This window comes from Humulus lupulus, chromosome 8 (assembly GCF_963169125.1).
Source record: "Humulus lupulus chromosome 8, drHumLupu1.1, whole genome shotgun sequence".
NCBI classification, from domain to species: domain Eukaryota; kingdom Viridiplantae; phylum Streptophyta; class Magnoliopsida; order Rosales; family Cannabaceae; genus Humulus; species Humulus lupulus.
In genome coordinates this window covers 52,870,337-52,885,490 of record NC_084800.1, presented here as the reverse complement: position 1 = coordinate 52,885,490, position 15,154 = coordinate 52,870,337, and the positions used below count along the sequence as shown (strand labels likewise).

The following is a 15,154-nucleotide window of genomic DNA, read 5'->3' as shown; positions in this document are numbered from 1 at the left end:
TAAAAAATAAGTACATAGATAATGACCAATAATCTGTTAATCAAAACTGTATTGAAAATTCCTAACCTTCTGTCCATGCTCACCAGCCAAATCAAGGGATTTGGCAGAACAAATGTTTTCCTCTAATTATATCATAGTGCAGGACAAAGCAAAGGATCTTCTTTCTAATAGTAAATACAAAGACTAGAACATGGATCTAAACAGAATGCATGGTAACCACTATACCTATATAATGTTATGAGCTTTCTTAAAAACATATATACTTTGTTTTAAGTTTATGGTGTATACCAAGTTATAGTTCACATCATAACTGGCTAGTTTGAGCTGCAGCAGTGAGATAGGGACTAAACAGTCAAAGAGGCATTTAATATTGCAAAACAGGTAAGCACTTGGTACTGAAAAAAAACAATAAGAAGCATACAAACATATATTGAATTTCAGAAATAACAAAATCAGAAGCGAGACAAGACAAAGAGATAAAATCAGTAGAAACAACAATAAGTAAAGGCTCTTACAGGAAAGGGTCACCAAATCAAAATATTAATTGAGATTACAGATTATACAGAAAAATAATGGAAACTATCATATATATATATATATATATATATGTAGCAATGATCTAATCACACACTATAATGTGTATTCAATCTCATCCATAAATATTTTTAATTATATAGTTGAATAAAAAGTGTTCAAACTAAAAATATTCGTAGCATTGCTCTTGTATATAAATATATCCTATCCTATCCTATCCCAACCCTTTAATACGAACCACGACAATGTTACGTACGTGTCAAACGACAACCATTTTCATGGGTTGAAGAGGGAAGCACCACACTTGCATTTCCAACCTTCTGGCTCGTAATTGGCAATCTGGATCCCGACTCGGTCAGCGGTGGCCGGAATCTGAACAGGGTCACAAGGGAAGCAGCCTTCACATTTGTGTGCACAGTTTGGGGGTCTTGACCCCAGCCTGCTAAGTGATCTGTACTCTTCTTCATTCCCATTTCCCTTTAACCACAACCATAATATAAATATTTTGAAATGTGAAAGTAAAAATATGCAGACAAAGACAAATAGAGAGAGATGTACCTCTGAGAAATCAAAGCCAGATAATGGAGGGGGTGGCATTCGATCTGTTTGACCACTTGTAGAAGATTAGCGCACAAAAGAGAAAAACAGTACTAATTTTAAAGGAATTTGAAATGAGTCACTTACCTTGTTCCTTGTGCTGCTCAAAGTCACTAAATTCAAAAGGCCTGCTTTTTGTAACAGATGCCCAACTGAGAAAAGCCATTAGAAAGTAGCATAACATCTTTCTCTTCATTTTGTTTTATCAGTACCAGGATAAAGATGGTTATGGTGATCAACCTAGAGAGAGAGAGAAATGAGACAAAAATAACTAAAGAACAAAAGATATTGAGCTATTTTTTATATTAGAGAACCACCACAAATGCCTCAACCAATATACTGCCTTATGAGATCTTGCTTTTTCAGACAGACTGGTTCTTCTTCTGGCTTCTCTTGACAAATAGAATGAGTTGGAAGAGACAAACACTCCACTTTATATATACACTTAAAAAACCTTTTAACACAATTTATTATATGATCCTTTAATGAAAATAATAATAATATAATATTAATCTCTCTCTTACACTGTTTACAAAATTATCTGAAGTTGTACGAACGAACTATACAGTCTATACTAGGTCAAGCCGATTTCTCATTCTAAAGCTGTTATTTATCAGTATTCGAATTTTTTTGTAAGGAAAAAAAAATTGGTTCAAGACACCAGAGCCTATTTACTCCAGTAAAACCTTGATCTTTATGTGTATTAACTTAAAAAAGCCTGGACTTAATAGCCTGCATCATCATCTATTATGATAAAAAAAGCCACTGTAACATAAAATATCGACTTTAATTAGAGTACAAATAATTTAAAAATGTGTTTAAAATAGTGAATGCTTTGGTAATTGGTAATTGACTTGAGTGAGTGAGTGAGTAGTCAAAATGGGAATGGAGGAACTTTTCAATGATAAATCTCAATCAAAGTAATGAGCTCCCTGACTCACATCATTATCTCATCACCGTTTTCAGTTTCTGATTCTCTATGGTAAGCAATTAATGACTCGCAGATATCCACGCTACAAAATTCACAAAACAGTGTATTTATTTATTATACATTTCACTCTAATTTCTAATAAGAAATACTACTTTGACTATAATGAGTAGAGAAATGCTAATCCACCAGTTTCGAATGAATATATATATACATAAATTATTATTTGAATGATTATGCAAATCTGAGTTGATGGGAGAGTTCTTTGCATATAAAACAAACAATGACATTAATCGATACAATATAGAAAAATTAGACAGTGTTTTACATTCTTGTTTTTTTTTTTTTTTATTAAAGGTGTATACTTTTTTGTTCTGTTTTTTTCCATTATTTGTTTAGACTTTGTGTTTTAACAAATTATTTTTTAGATCCTATATTTTATAAAATAGTTAAAATAGAACCCTAAACTCAATTTTGATGAAGAAAAAATTGAATATAACAACACAATCTTTAAGCAAAATGATTTTATTTTTGTTCTGAAATATTAGTTTGGTAAATTATTTGTGATTTTAGTTGAAAAAATATTGAATAAAATCGGGTTTAGGGTTCAATTTTAACTATTTTATAAAACATAGGGTCCAAAAAATAATTTGTTAAAATACAGGATCCAAACAGATAATGAAAAAAAACACAAAATGAAATTTTTTTTTTTTTTTTGAAACTCTTTTTTTTTTTTTTGAACTACCAGTCAATTTGCTCATTTACTTGTTGTACTTGTATTTGCTCCTTCAGTTTTGACAACTATCTTCAATGCCCGTAACTAACAAAATTAGTTTTCTTCTCTTAATATGAATTTATAAGAGATAAGGATGAGATTTGATCTCATCATTAGTTGTCAATTTCTATTATCTGTCAATCTATTTCCTGTAAATTAGGATACCTTAATATTCTTTTAATAGAGCATTCACAATAAGTCATGTAAAATATCTATAAAGTTAAAAATACAGTTAAAAGCACTAAAATTATTCTCCATCGTGGTGTTTAGCTAAGCTACAATAAAAGTCTATCATTCTCCATTTAGCTACACACTATTTATTATTTAAACTTATTTAATTTTTTTTTATTCTTCTTTTTTTCTTTTTCTCTCATCTTCTTTTATTTAAATAAATAAATAAAATCTAGAAATATAATATTTAAATGTTGAAGTAAAGAGAAAATACGGAGAATATCATATATGATGTAACGTAAAAGTTTGAATTAAAATAAAAAAAATGAAAATTTGGTGATGTAATTAAAAGAATAGAGTAGAGAAGTTTTGTGAGTGCTCTTAGAGCACTTCTAATGGATGCTCTACTCCATCTTTTAAATTATATCCTCAAAACACAAATTTTTCTATATTACCTCTAAGTTTTACATTATACCATACATCAGCTTCTGTATATATTTCTCTACATCATTTAAATATTATATATTTAAACATATTTTATTAATTAAAGTAAAATAAAATATTTGAAAAAGAAAAAAGAAAAAATAAATATATATACTAAATAGGAGAGAGAAAGCTTATAAAGAAAAATAATAATATTAAAATATTATATAAAGGATATGTAAATGTTATATAAATGTAGATATAGATTAATTGGAGTTTGTGCATAACTATTATAAATATATGTATAAAGGAGCTGATGGAATATGTTTTTGTGAGTTTTAGCTAAATATTATAGAGAAAGTGTATTACAAAATACACCACCAAAACATATTTTTTTTTATAATTTACCTCAAACTTTTACATTATACCATGCATTAGCTTCTCTATTTTTTCTCTACATCATTTAAATATTATATTTTTTAAAAATATTTTATTCATTTTAAGAAATAAAATAATTAAATATAATAGTATCACACTCATATATATACAAAAGTTTATAAAAAAAATAATAAAATATTTATAGCTTGATGAATAGTGTTTCACTACATATAGAAAAATACTATTCATTTAGGTAAAAAAAATAACTACATCACCTATTGGAAAACTATTTAATAATTTTTTCTCTATAATATAAATAATTAGACATTTTACCTCCTCTATTGGGAGTGTTCTTAGTTAGCTTATACATTTGCTATAGTTAGGCTAGCTCTATATTGTATATATTTTGTAACTTCAAATATTAATAAGAAACTTTTCCATTATTCCCTCAAATCTAAGAGCAAGTCTAGTGTATGTGGTTAAAGTAGAGGCGTAATGACATGGACTGACAAGCTACGGGTATAGAAGATTGCTTAGCATTGGAGAGAGAGATTGATTTTCAAATTTGAAGCAGCAACGATTACTATCTTTTTTTTTAAACAAAAAAGTATGCATATATATATTATATATGTATGTAAAAAACGGCTAGCACACAATTATTATTACAGTTGTATAAAAAATGTTTGGCACACAATTGTAAAAAAACGGTCTAAATTATTACCCTTTTTTATTATTGTTGGTACATAATTTATTAATTTTTTTCTTTCTATAAATACTCTTCTATTTCATTCAATTTTCACATTATTTCATACATTATTCTTCCAAATTATCAATATCACAAAATTTCTTTTCTTAACCATGGATTCCCAAAATTCTTCAAATTTGGTCTAATTTAAATTTCATGTAATATTTATTTATATTAATATATGAATTTAAAAAATTTAATGTGACAATATTTATAATTAAAAAATAATATATTAAATAATAATGTGTGAGACCATAGTTGACAATTTTTTGGGTGGCTTAGTATTGGAGAATTTTTATGGAAAAAGTTTCCAAAAGTAATGTGGATAAGAGAGAAGATAAAAAATTATATTTCGTAATGATTTGGACATTTTAAGCAACTAATGAGGTAGTCAGCTGTTGTAATATGTTAATCCTCCTCATTTTTTTATCAGCCTTATACACCTCTTCCTCATTTTTTTATCTGTCGTATCACACATCTTCAATAGCTTCCACCACCATCACAAATGATGATGACCCAAAAATTATGCTCGCCATCGTCAACCTCACCAATATCCTAAAACTAGCAACAACAAATTATTAATCGTGTAAGCTTCAAATTGAAGCTACGCTCATTGGATATGATCTCTTCAAGTTTCTGGATGGTTACTTCCCGGCACCGTCTCCTACTGCACCTCAGCATCAACCACCACCAAGAATCTTGCCCATACTACTTGGTTTCGGCAAGACAAGCTCCTCTTTGGAGCCCTTATTGGCACCTTGGAACCTACCCTTGTTCCTCCCATATCCTACTCTGAAACTTGCAAAACCGCTTGCGCTTGCCAATACTTTTGACAAACAATCACAAGGCCATCTCAAATCTGTACGACTCAATTTGAAGGCCATTACCGAAGGCCCTCAATCCATCACGTAATACATCAGCGCCATAAAAATGTGTATGAACCAACTAGCCATTCTTGGTGAACCCATGACTTCCGAAGACATTAGTGATAAAGTCCTTGACAGTCTTGACTCTAGCTATCAAGGAGTCGTTGATGCGGTTCATGCTCGTGATACACCTATTAGTTTTCATGAACTCCATGAGAAATTATCGAACATAGAGCTTGTTATAAAATCCCAAACCACCTCCCTTCCCCTCCATGCTTCCGCCCACGCAACCACCACTCGCTCCTCTTACCTACCACCAAACACCAACTACCATCAAACATTACTAGAAATATAGATTTTTACTTCGTTTTTTACACATAGAATATAAAAAAACTAAAGTAAAAGCCTTTCAATGGGTTTTTACTTCACTTTTGGGAATGGTGGTACATAAAAATAGGTTATTACTTCGGTTTCTTAAAAAAAATGAAGTTAAAATAGAAAATAGACACGAGTCATGTTTGGTTTGCACACTATATTGGGGCTTTTCACTTCGTTTTTTATGAAAAAACCGAAGTGAAAAGTGGAGCAAACCGAACGCGGCCCTGAAGGCTTTTACTTCGGTTCTTATATAAGAACCGAAGTAAAAGTGTTTTAATACCCTTAATATATAGCTCTCGCCTCATTCGTCTCTCTGAAGTAAAAGGGTTTCAATAAATTTACCATTTTTTTTATGTTATTTTACCATTTGAAACCATTTTTCTTATTTAAAAACAAAATATTAGTTCCATTTTTATTTTTTGAGGGAGAAAATAAAGACTTTGGGTGTGGGTATTTTTAGGGTTCGAAAATGGGTATTGTTATTAGACTTTGACTGGTTTTCTTACATTAAAATGTGTTCTTGAGCTTCAAAAAATGTATGAATCACTAAATCTTTGTTTGTATGATATTTTTTTTATTTTCTATATTATTTTCATTTTTTTTTTCTTATAGATATAATGTCTTTATTATATATAGGTTTTAGAGTTGCTAATATTGATTTAGAGGTTATTTTGAGCATCAAAGAAGGTTTGTTACCTTAAAACTTTGTTTGTGTTAATTTTTTTTATATTATTCCGAATTTAATACTTATTTTTTAGTATATTTTTTATATTTATTTTGTTATTTTATATAATGTTATTAATTATATATATATTAGTAAAATTTAAAAATTATTGTGACTTGCTATTTAAATTTCTAAACATAGCTTCAATAAATAATGTTGTTGCCAATGCTAGAACTTGAAATGTTTGGATTATTAGTGACATTTGTTTTTTATTTTCTATAACTAGCTAGCTTGATATGTTGTTTGATGATTATGTAACTAGTTTAATTAATTATGCAATTGATTTTTATTTGTTTTTGTTTAAGCTTTTTAGTAGGGTTATTGATTTAGTTGCTAATTTGGTATTGATTTTGGGTGACTTCAAGAGTAATATTGGAGGTGAGTAATCTTTAAATTTTAATTATTACTATTGCAATATTTATTTATAAAATTAGAGTTAAATCATGCATGTTTTATTTAGTGAAGTAGGTTCTGGGAAATTTGTTGTTGGCGGTGATATAAGGATGAAATTTTGTGTGTTGATTTTGTGTTTGTTTGTGTTGAATTTCTATATAATTATAAAATTGGGATATGCTACAAAAACAAAGGAAACTCTGCCATTTTTTTATAGATTTTATTAATTGTTTCCCTTTTTCAATTTGCACACTATATCGACATATTTTGTGTGTTATTTACATGTTTTTAAATTTTTGGAGATGTTAAAATGCAGTTCTTATGCTGCCGAAATTTCGTTAGACTTAGGAAAATTTAATAATTAAACATCAATTATGTTGGATGGCCTAAAAAAAGAATTAGGAGTGGAAGATTGTTGACCCTGATTTTGGTCAACTGACACGGAGTCAGAATACGCTTGACGTGGATGAATGCGTTGAAAAGAACGTAATGACGAAAAGAATAAGAACACGATATTTTATAGTGGTTCGGCCCCAGGATCTGGTAATAACCTACGTCCACTTAGATTGTTATTGATATGAGATTTAAAGGAGTGATCAAAGAACTAGGGTTCAATGAGTTTCACTAACCTCTGAAGAACAATACAATATGAGTGATATGATAACTCTAATCTCCAGCGATTTAGAAGTCAGAAAAAGAAAAAGGATCCACTTCCCTAAGCCCTCTTCTTCTATTTATAAGCTCAGGAAAGATTTACATTGATTTGTTACATATATTATTTCCTAAATAATCGGATACTCAAAAAATCATGGGAGAGAATTTCGGATTCCATCATAACTGCCTAAGATTTCCTCCGCGTGTTACGTGCACACGACCAGACTGGTCGCATGAAGAGACCGATCGCATAATGCCGAATATCTTCCTGGTCGATAGTCGAACACGAGTTTTGCCAGGTGTCAGCCGCGTGCAATTAATTCCTGCCATGTCATTCACTTCTGATTTTTGGGATAACAAAGATGTAGAGGGATATGAAATTTGGATAAGAGCGTGAGAAACGAAGAAGATTCTTGTCGAATATAATTTGGACAAAAAAATTGAAGAAAGTTGTAAGTGTTTTAAAGTAAAGTAGGAAATTTTTTGAAGTGTTGTTACAAGTTACTAATTTGATCTATCATTAGTTTGTTTCGTAGAATGAACTAAATGACAAAGTTACTAGTAGTCAAATTGTCGTCAAGGGTCGGGAGGACATCTTGCCAATCTAATAAGAATAATTAAGTCGATTGATGACTTAAATTTATTAGTAAGGCTATTTTGTTTATACATACATTTAGTTTTATGTCAATGTATATATAAATGTTTTGGCTATTTTACTTAATTACAATTATGCGAATGTATATAGGAATGATTAGGTTATTCTACTTAACAATTATGTGAATGTATAAATATTTAATTTTATAAGAATTCTAATTGTAAGTGTAACGCCCCAACTCCAGGGACCGCTACAGTGCACATTGCAAACAGTGCTAAACTCGCTAATCGAGTCGTTTGGCCATAAACGTGTAACTAAGTATGATTAGCGGTTTAGGGGTTAAAAACTTTGGTTAAGATGTAACGTTTCACTAGAACGTTTAATGTATACATTGGGATCCCAAAAATATAATTTCAGAGTTTATTACAAAAGGTTATTTACATCAAGCCATTATAAGCGGCAAAACAGGGTTCAGCCCTAGTTCCACTTTCAAACCTCGCCCAAGTATTGGTCGAGCAGCTGCATATGTACACGTCATCACCTAAGCTCTCCAACTCAAGGATGGTCCAGCTTCCTTTTGCCTTTACCTGCACCACAAAGCACCCGTGAGCCGAAGCCCAGCAAGAAAACTCATATGCTCATAAACAGTCATATCATGATATCAAATCATATCTGGCATGCCTAGCATTCATAGCTCTATTAAGCATGCAAATGAATTCAAACAGATGTCGGGGTATCCAGGATAAGAAGTCCTGGCCTTCTGATTGGAGGACTATCAAGTCAATCCTAATCAGTTGAGTGTCGTAACACTAGTGGTTCTGGTAAGCCATACCGAGTGACCGACAAGCGCGTCACTAATTCAAGTGGAAGGCTGGCTGTTGGGTAAGCCTCTAACCTTCGATAGGTTCTGGTAAACCATGCTGAGTGACCAACAAGCAAGTCACTGGGGCCTCAGTGCCCAAGCCATGCATATGATGATCAAAATGATCATACAGAGCTCATAGCTCTGATCAAATGAGTGAATATCACTTTGAGGTTCTGGTAAACCACACTGAGTGACTGACAACCAAGTCACTAGGGGCCCGGTGCCCATTTCCTGCAATGGCTCTAGATGACTAGCCTTCAGCTAGATAAATGCTTGTTTATAATCGTCGAACTTGAGGTCGGTCCTGCATTAATGCTCTTTGAGTCATTCAATGCAGAGGGTCGATTAGATCCAATCGACAAAGCTTGCACTACACACTAGGGTTGTCATGACTAGTGAGTTAGCACAACGTGACCAGTGCCCAGTACCACTGCCGAACCTGACTAATGAGTCACGGCTTCACAGCTGATACTAACACCTTTGCCAATTCTGACTAATGAGTCAGCCCTGTGTGACCAGTGCCCAGTACCACTGCCGAACCTGACTAATGAGTCACAGCTTCACAGCTGATACTAGCACCTTTGCCAAATCTGACTAATTAGTCAGTACCATGCACAAGTAAGCAATGCTATCAATGTGTATCATATGCCAATTATCCAAAGATGAGGCATTCAACATGCTTACTTAACAGTTGCGAGCATAATAATGATCATGCACAAACACAGAGACTCAAGCTCTGACCAATCTCATATTCATCATTCATGGCATGCCCTAATCACATGTTTCTCGTGCATCACATGCATCACACTTAACCATCCAGCATGCCTCAACAATAATCATATGCAAATGGGCAAGGTTGCCAAGCATTCATTATGCTATCAATGTTTACATTTAAACATTCAACATGCATCAATCATAACCATGCATGTCACATATGGGGTGCATTTTTCTTACCTTGGGTCCAAGCACAGGTTACCAACAAATGAGCCACAAGCACGATCCTGATCCAAGCCTCTAGTGATAACCTAGTCACAACCACAAATGGTGATCCAATGAGTTCAAGTTCTAAAACCAACCCTTGAACTAAAACTTAGCCTCCAAGACATCAATCCTCACTAATCCGGGTAGTAGGAATGATCCCGAGGCCCAAAACCATGTTTCCGGGGTCAAAACGAGCAAACGGGGTCAAAACAGGGCAAGGGCTGCGGCCCTAACACCTTGGGCCGCGGCCCCCAGGGTTCTCTGAGGCAAGGGTCGCGGCGCCCTCCGTCAAGGGCCGCGGCGCCCAGCAAGGCCAAATCCTGGCACCTGCTTCTTCGAGCAAGGGCCGCGGCGCCCAAGAACAGGGCCGCGGCCCAACTTCGGGGCAGCCATTTTTCCTTCGTTTTAACCTTTTAAAACCTCCCAAAAACATGTCTAAACATTCCCAAATCATCAAATCAAAGTTCCCAAACTCCCCAATGGTCCAAAACCACCAAAACCCGAGGTTCAAACAACCTAAAAGCTCAACGATTCACAAAGCTCAATTCAAGCTTAAAAACTTTTAAAAACTTAAAACTTAAACTTGAATTACCTCCGATTGAGTTGTTTCCAACTAAATCCTCCGGCTAATAAGCTTCCAATTCTCCTTAGGATTGCTATGCCTCGATCCTCGCTTGATTCCGAGTCCTAGAACTCAAGATACCTTCGAAAATGCGATCGGGAACGAAAAGGGAACTTTTGGGAGAGAGAACGTACAGAACGTTCTTTTTATTTCCTAAAAAGGTTACTTCAAGCTTAAGTAGCTTCCAATAAAACCTAATGCTCGGGGTCCCGAAAACACCCCCGGGGACATTATAGTCAAAACTTCCAGAATTTCCCCCTGGTCTTACTAACTCCCAATTTATCACCAAATGTTAATTCCCATTACCCAATAACCCGGTAATGCTATAAATACCCCTTGACTTACTCCAAGTCAAGCTTAAATCCCATTGTGACTTTCCCACTAGCTTACCTCCTAGGATCGTCTTGTGCTGGGTAACCCTGGCATAACCAGATAACAACAAAGCACCACGGCCATTTCACATATATGCCAAAAATGCCCGAAATGGCCAAAATATGAAAATCACCCAATCAATCACAAATGGGTTCACATGCATATTTAATACACCTAAACATGCATATTATCATTAAATAGCATAATAAAGCAATTATGGCCCTCCCGGCCTCCTAATCAAGGTCCTAAACCTTATTAGGAAATTTGGGGCATTACAGTAAGTGTATAAATTTTGTGATTTTTATTTCTGTTATAAATTAAATGAAAATAAACTAATTCCAATTGTAAAAATATATATAACTATAAATTCATATAATTAGACTATTTAAAAAAATAGGACAATATATATATAAATAGAATTGGGTCATTTAAAAATAATTATTAAAACGAAGGTGGTTTTCTACTTCGGTTATTATGTAAAAACCGAAGTAGAAAATGCACAGGAAGGAAGCGTACCCCACTTTCTACTTCGGTTTTTACATAATAACCGAAGTAGAAAACTTATTTTTCACTTCAGCTTTTAACTACTTTTTACTTCGTTCCGAACTACTGCAATTGCGAATTTTAACGAAAAACGAAGTAAATCCAGCTTAAAAACCGTGTCCTAAAACTCCACCAGCCAACCTCTACCACCACCCACAACAATCGTACAAAAATAACAACATACTCTCCAACACCACCCACAACAATCGTACAAAAATAACAACATACTCTCCAACACCACCAACACGAGTGGGTACCACTTTTGACCTACTGGGTAGGTGTTTAACACATAGAATGTATTTTTTTAAGTTCTCATTTTTTTCATCTTTATTTTTTAAAATCATTTTCTAGAAAATAATACTAAACAAATAAAAGAAAGCAGAGGATATATTATTTTTATTATTATAATACCAAACAACATATTGCTAGTTCACTTTTTTTTTCATTAATTAATTATACATGCATAAAGACGATACAAGTAAACAATAACAAAAGTCATGATAAACTATTACTAATATTACATGATAAAAAATAGGTTTTATATTTTTTTCGACCTATTTTTTGTCTTATTACTTATTTGGACCTTATGTTCAAATTACTTTTTAGATCTTGTGTTTTATAAAATTGAATAAATAGAACCCTGAAATCCCATTTTTAGTAATTACCAAATTAATTAAACCATGAATTAATTAAAATGCGGAATGGTAATTAATTGTTTACACAGATACCAGTTCTGTCGGAACAGAATCCGAACTTGTCACGACAGAACTGAACACAATAAATAGACAGTGCAAAAATTAAAGAACACAGCGAATTTTTACAAGGTTCAGAAACCCTTTCGGATAACCTACTCCTTGGGGCCACGCCCAGAGAATAAACCAATTAGTAAAGAAACAAAGTGTACAAAAACATTGACTTAAACAATGTAAGACTCCCTCTTAAACTATTGCCGCAATCTTGTTGTACTCTTCTCTACGAATCTGGTTTGATGAAACGCTGATTCTCTTGAACTCCCTTCAAAGAATAGCGAGTGCACACTTCCTCCCGAAGTGAAACTTAGATAGAATCATCTCCCGAAGATCCTTATGAACACGTTCAAAATAGACACTATCTGATTACAATGGACTAGATAGATATCCACAAGTACACTCAGCACTCTCACAAAGATTAAGGTGAACAAACTTAATCTCTACAAATAAAGACACTCCTCAAAATAATGTTTACAAATATTGAAAATGGAAGAGGTGAAAAATCCAAAGGTCTTGGCAAGGTATTTATAGGAAGGGAAATCGTCCAAGGCCATGATTTTCTGGTATCTTTGAAATCAATTTGCGAATTCCTTTGATTTAGGAAAAACAACCAGCCAGATGGATTCTGTGTTGACAGAAAAGGAAACTGATGAGTCAGCAACGTGATCTGTTTGATCTGGCAGAACGAACATGGTCATTTCTCTTGACCATGTTCATTTTCGACACCTTCTTTATTTCCAGGATAACCATAATCCCATATAATCCCTAAAAATAATCTCAAGATATTTGCACAATATATTTTTACAAAAAAAATGATTATTTGAGATAAATAAGGCAACAAATATATTCACATTTAGAGACCTTTTCACATTATCAATATGGAGATACTACTGATTTTCCTTAATAACTTTAAAATATTTTGTCTAAAATAAAGTTAGCCAAAAAAGGACTTTACAAACCCTAAATCTGATTTTGGTAAAAAAAAATTAAACTAAAATTATAAATAAATTACCAAATTAATAATTTAGAACAAAAATAAAATCAGTTTGTCTATTAACTATGTTGTTTATTCAATTTTTCTTTATTAATTAAGTTTAAGAGTCTATTTGAACTATTTTATAAAATATAAGATTCAAAAAATAATTTATCAAAACATAATATTTAAACAGATAATAAAACAAATTGTTAAAACAAAAAATATAAACCCTAAAAAATAAATAAAAGATAAGATGATACAAATTAAGTGAAGAAGACAAAAGAATTCCATTCTTATCCTTATTTTATTTTTTTTCAAATGAAACCATTGACGAAGAAGAAGGTATATTCTTTTGTTGGTGTTAATAAATAGTTATAAATACTCGATTGACTTGAAGTTAACAATGGTCAACAATCGAAATCCAGGAGCTTAAAAAAAGAAAAATGAAGTGAGTGAAGAGTTTTGGGTGGGGGGCACATGTGATACATCAGAAAACACAACAGGCAAGTACTCTTTCCCATATTTCATCTGAGCTGAGAGATCACAATAGTCAATACTACTTAATTAATTACGTAATATTCTGAGACATTGCAATTCTTTAGTACTTACAAATTTTGGAATTTACAACTAATTGACTATATTATTATGCTTTTTCTTAATAACATGCACTAGTCTACAGAGCTTTTAAGAGCTACCTCACCTATCAGTACCAGCAATAAACACTAGAGATATATACAAATGTTACTCTCTCTTTCTAGATTTTATAGGGTGGTACTGGTACTGTGCTGGTTCTCTCCAACCAAGAATCTTATTTTATGCTAAATTTAAACCACTTTTATTATTTAAAATTAGCAAGACTAAGATATTATTTTGACAATAAGAATGTTTTCTTTATGGTGTGTCTACTCTAAAGTCAAAACCCTAGAAATGGGTTTCGATTAAAAAAAAATTATTTTAAGTTTTTGTACTATGAATTGGAATTACCCCTCGTGATGTATGATTGAACTGAGTGATTTGATGATTCACTGTATGGATTTGCATGCCTCAAATTTGTTGGGATTAAGAAATAGAATTTAATAATAAAATAAAAATAAATTGAAAATTATAGTTATGATTATGCATGCATATGTATTAATCAGATAAATTTTCAGCTAAAATTAGTAAAGAAATTTTCAGCTAAAATTATTAAAGAAATTTTCAGCAATAAGTAGTTTAAAAGGTGTACTTAATTTATTAAACAATATTTTTTTTGCATAAAAAATTAATAAAAAATCTAAAAAATTACACTTAAGTCACTGAATAGTTTATTTTTGCAACAAAATTCAATAAGTAATCTCACATGTTACAAGTAGATCACTAAGTAGTTTTTTAGTTGCAAAAACTATGTTTTATAAAAAAAAAATATTACTTAGTGGATTAATAGCAACAGTTCAAACTACTTACTCAAGTTTGTCGTAAAAACACTACTTAATAACTTAAGTACAATATTTTAAGATTATTTACTAATTTTTGCTGCTAAAAAATAACTTAATGAATTATTTACAACTTTTTAGACTACTTTCTGATTTTCGTTGTAAATTTCTCGTCTTAATCATGCCATACTCATCATTAGTATGCTTGTATACTTTAATCATGCTTTTATTTATGGTGGTGTTAGTTTTCAATTTTCATGATATTTTTTTAGAAAAATTTACATGTGGCTACATTTTTTCTAACTGAATTACAATAATACTCTGGCTTATCTAATTTACATTTTTCACATTTTCTTATATACCGTTTTTATTAAATAATATAACATTTTAAAAGATTGTTTTTGTCACATCTCTCCCTCTTTCTTTATCTTGAAAAAAAGTTTTTTTAAAGTTTATTCATTTCTCTCTCTTCT

General features: G+C 31.8%; 1 protein-coding gene across 1 annotated transcript; it reads right to left on the bottom strand.

Moving 5' to 3' along the window:
- Positions 1-488: 488 nt before the first annotated feature.
- Positions 489-1,567, bottom strand: LOC133793792 (EPIDERMAL PATTERNING FACTOR-like protein 6). The gene is made up of 3 exons (XM_062231066.1): positions 1,219-1,567; positions 1,093-1,136; positions 489-1,011 (listed from the first exon to the last, which is right to left on the bottom strand). The coding sequence occupies exons 1-3, from the start codon at positions 1,325-1,327 to the stop codon at positions 811-813; spliced, it is 354 nt and encodes a 117-aa protein (XP_062087050.1). The 5' UTR covers positions 1,328-1,567; the 3' UTR covers positions 489-810.
- Between the last annotated feature and the right edge of the window lie 13,587 nt (positions 1,568-15,154).

Bases quoted from the DNA above. Each gene is read 5' to 3' on its own strand.
- LOC133793792 (XM_062231066.1), bottom strand. From the start codon at position 1,327: ATGAAGAGAAAGATGTTATGCTACTTTCTAATGGCTTTTCTCAGTTGG. The intron at 1,137-1,218 runs GTAAGTGACTCA...GTGGTCAAACAG, and splicing joins TGAGCAGCACAAGGAACAAG to ATCGAATGCCACCCCCTCCA. The intron at 1,012-1,092 runs GTACATCTCTCT...TTGTGGTTAAAG, and splicing joins CTGGCTTTGATTTCTCAGAG to GGAAATGGGAATGAAGAAGA.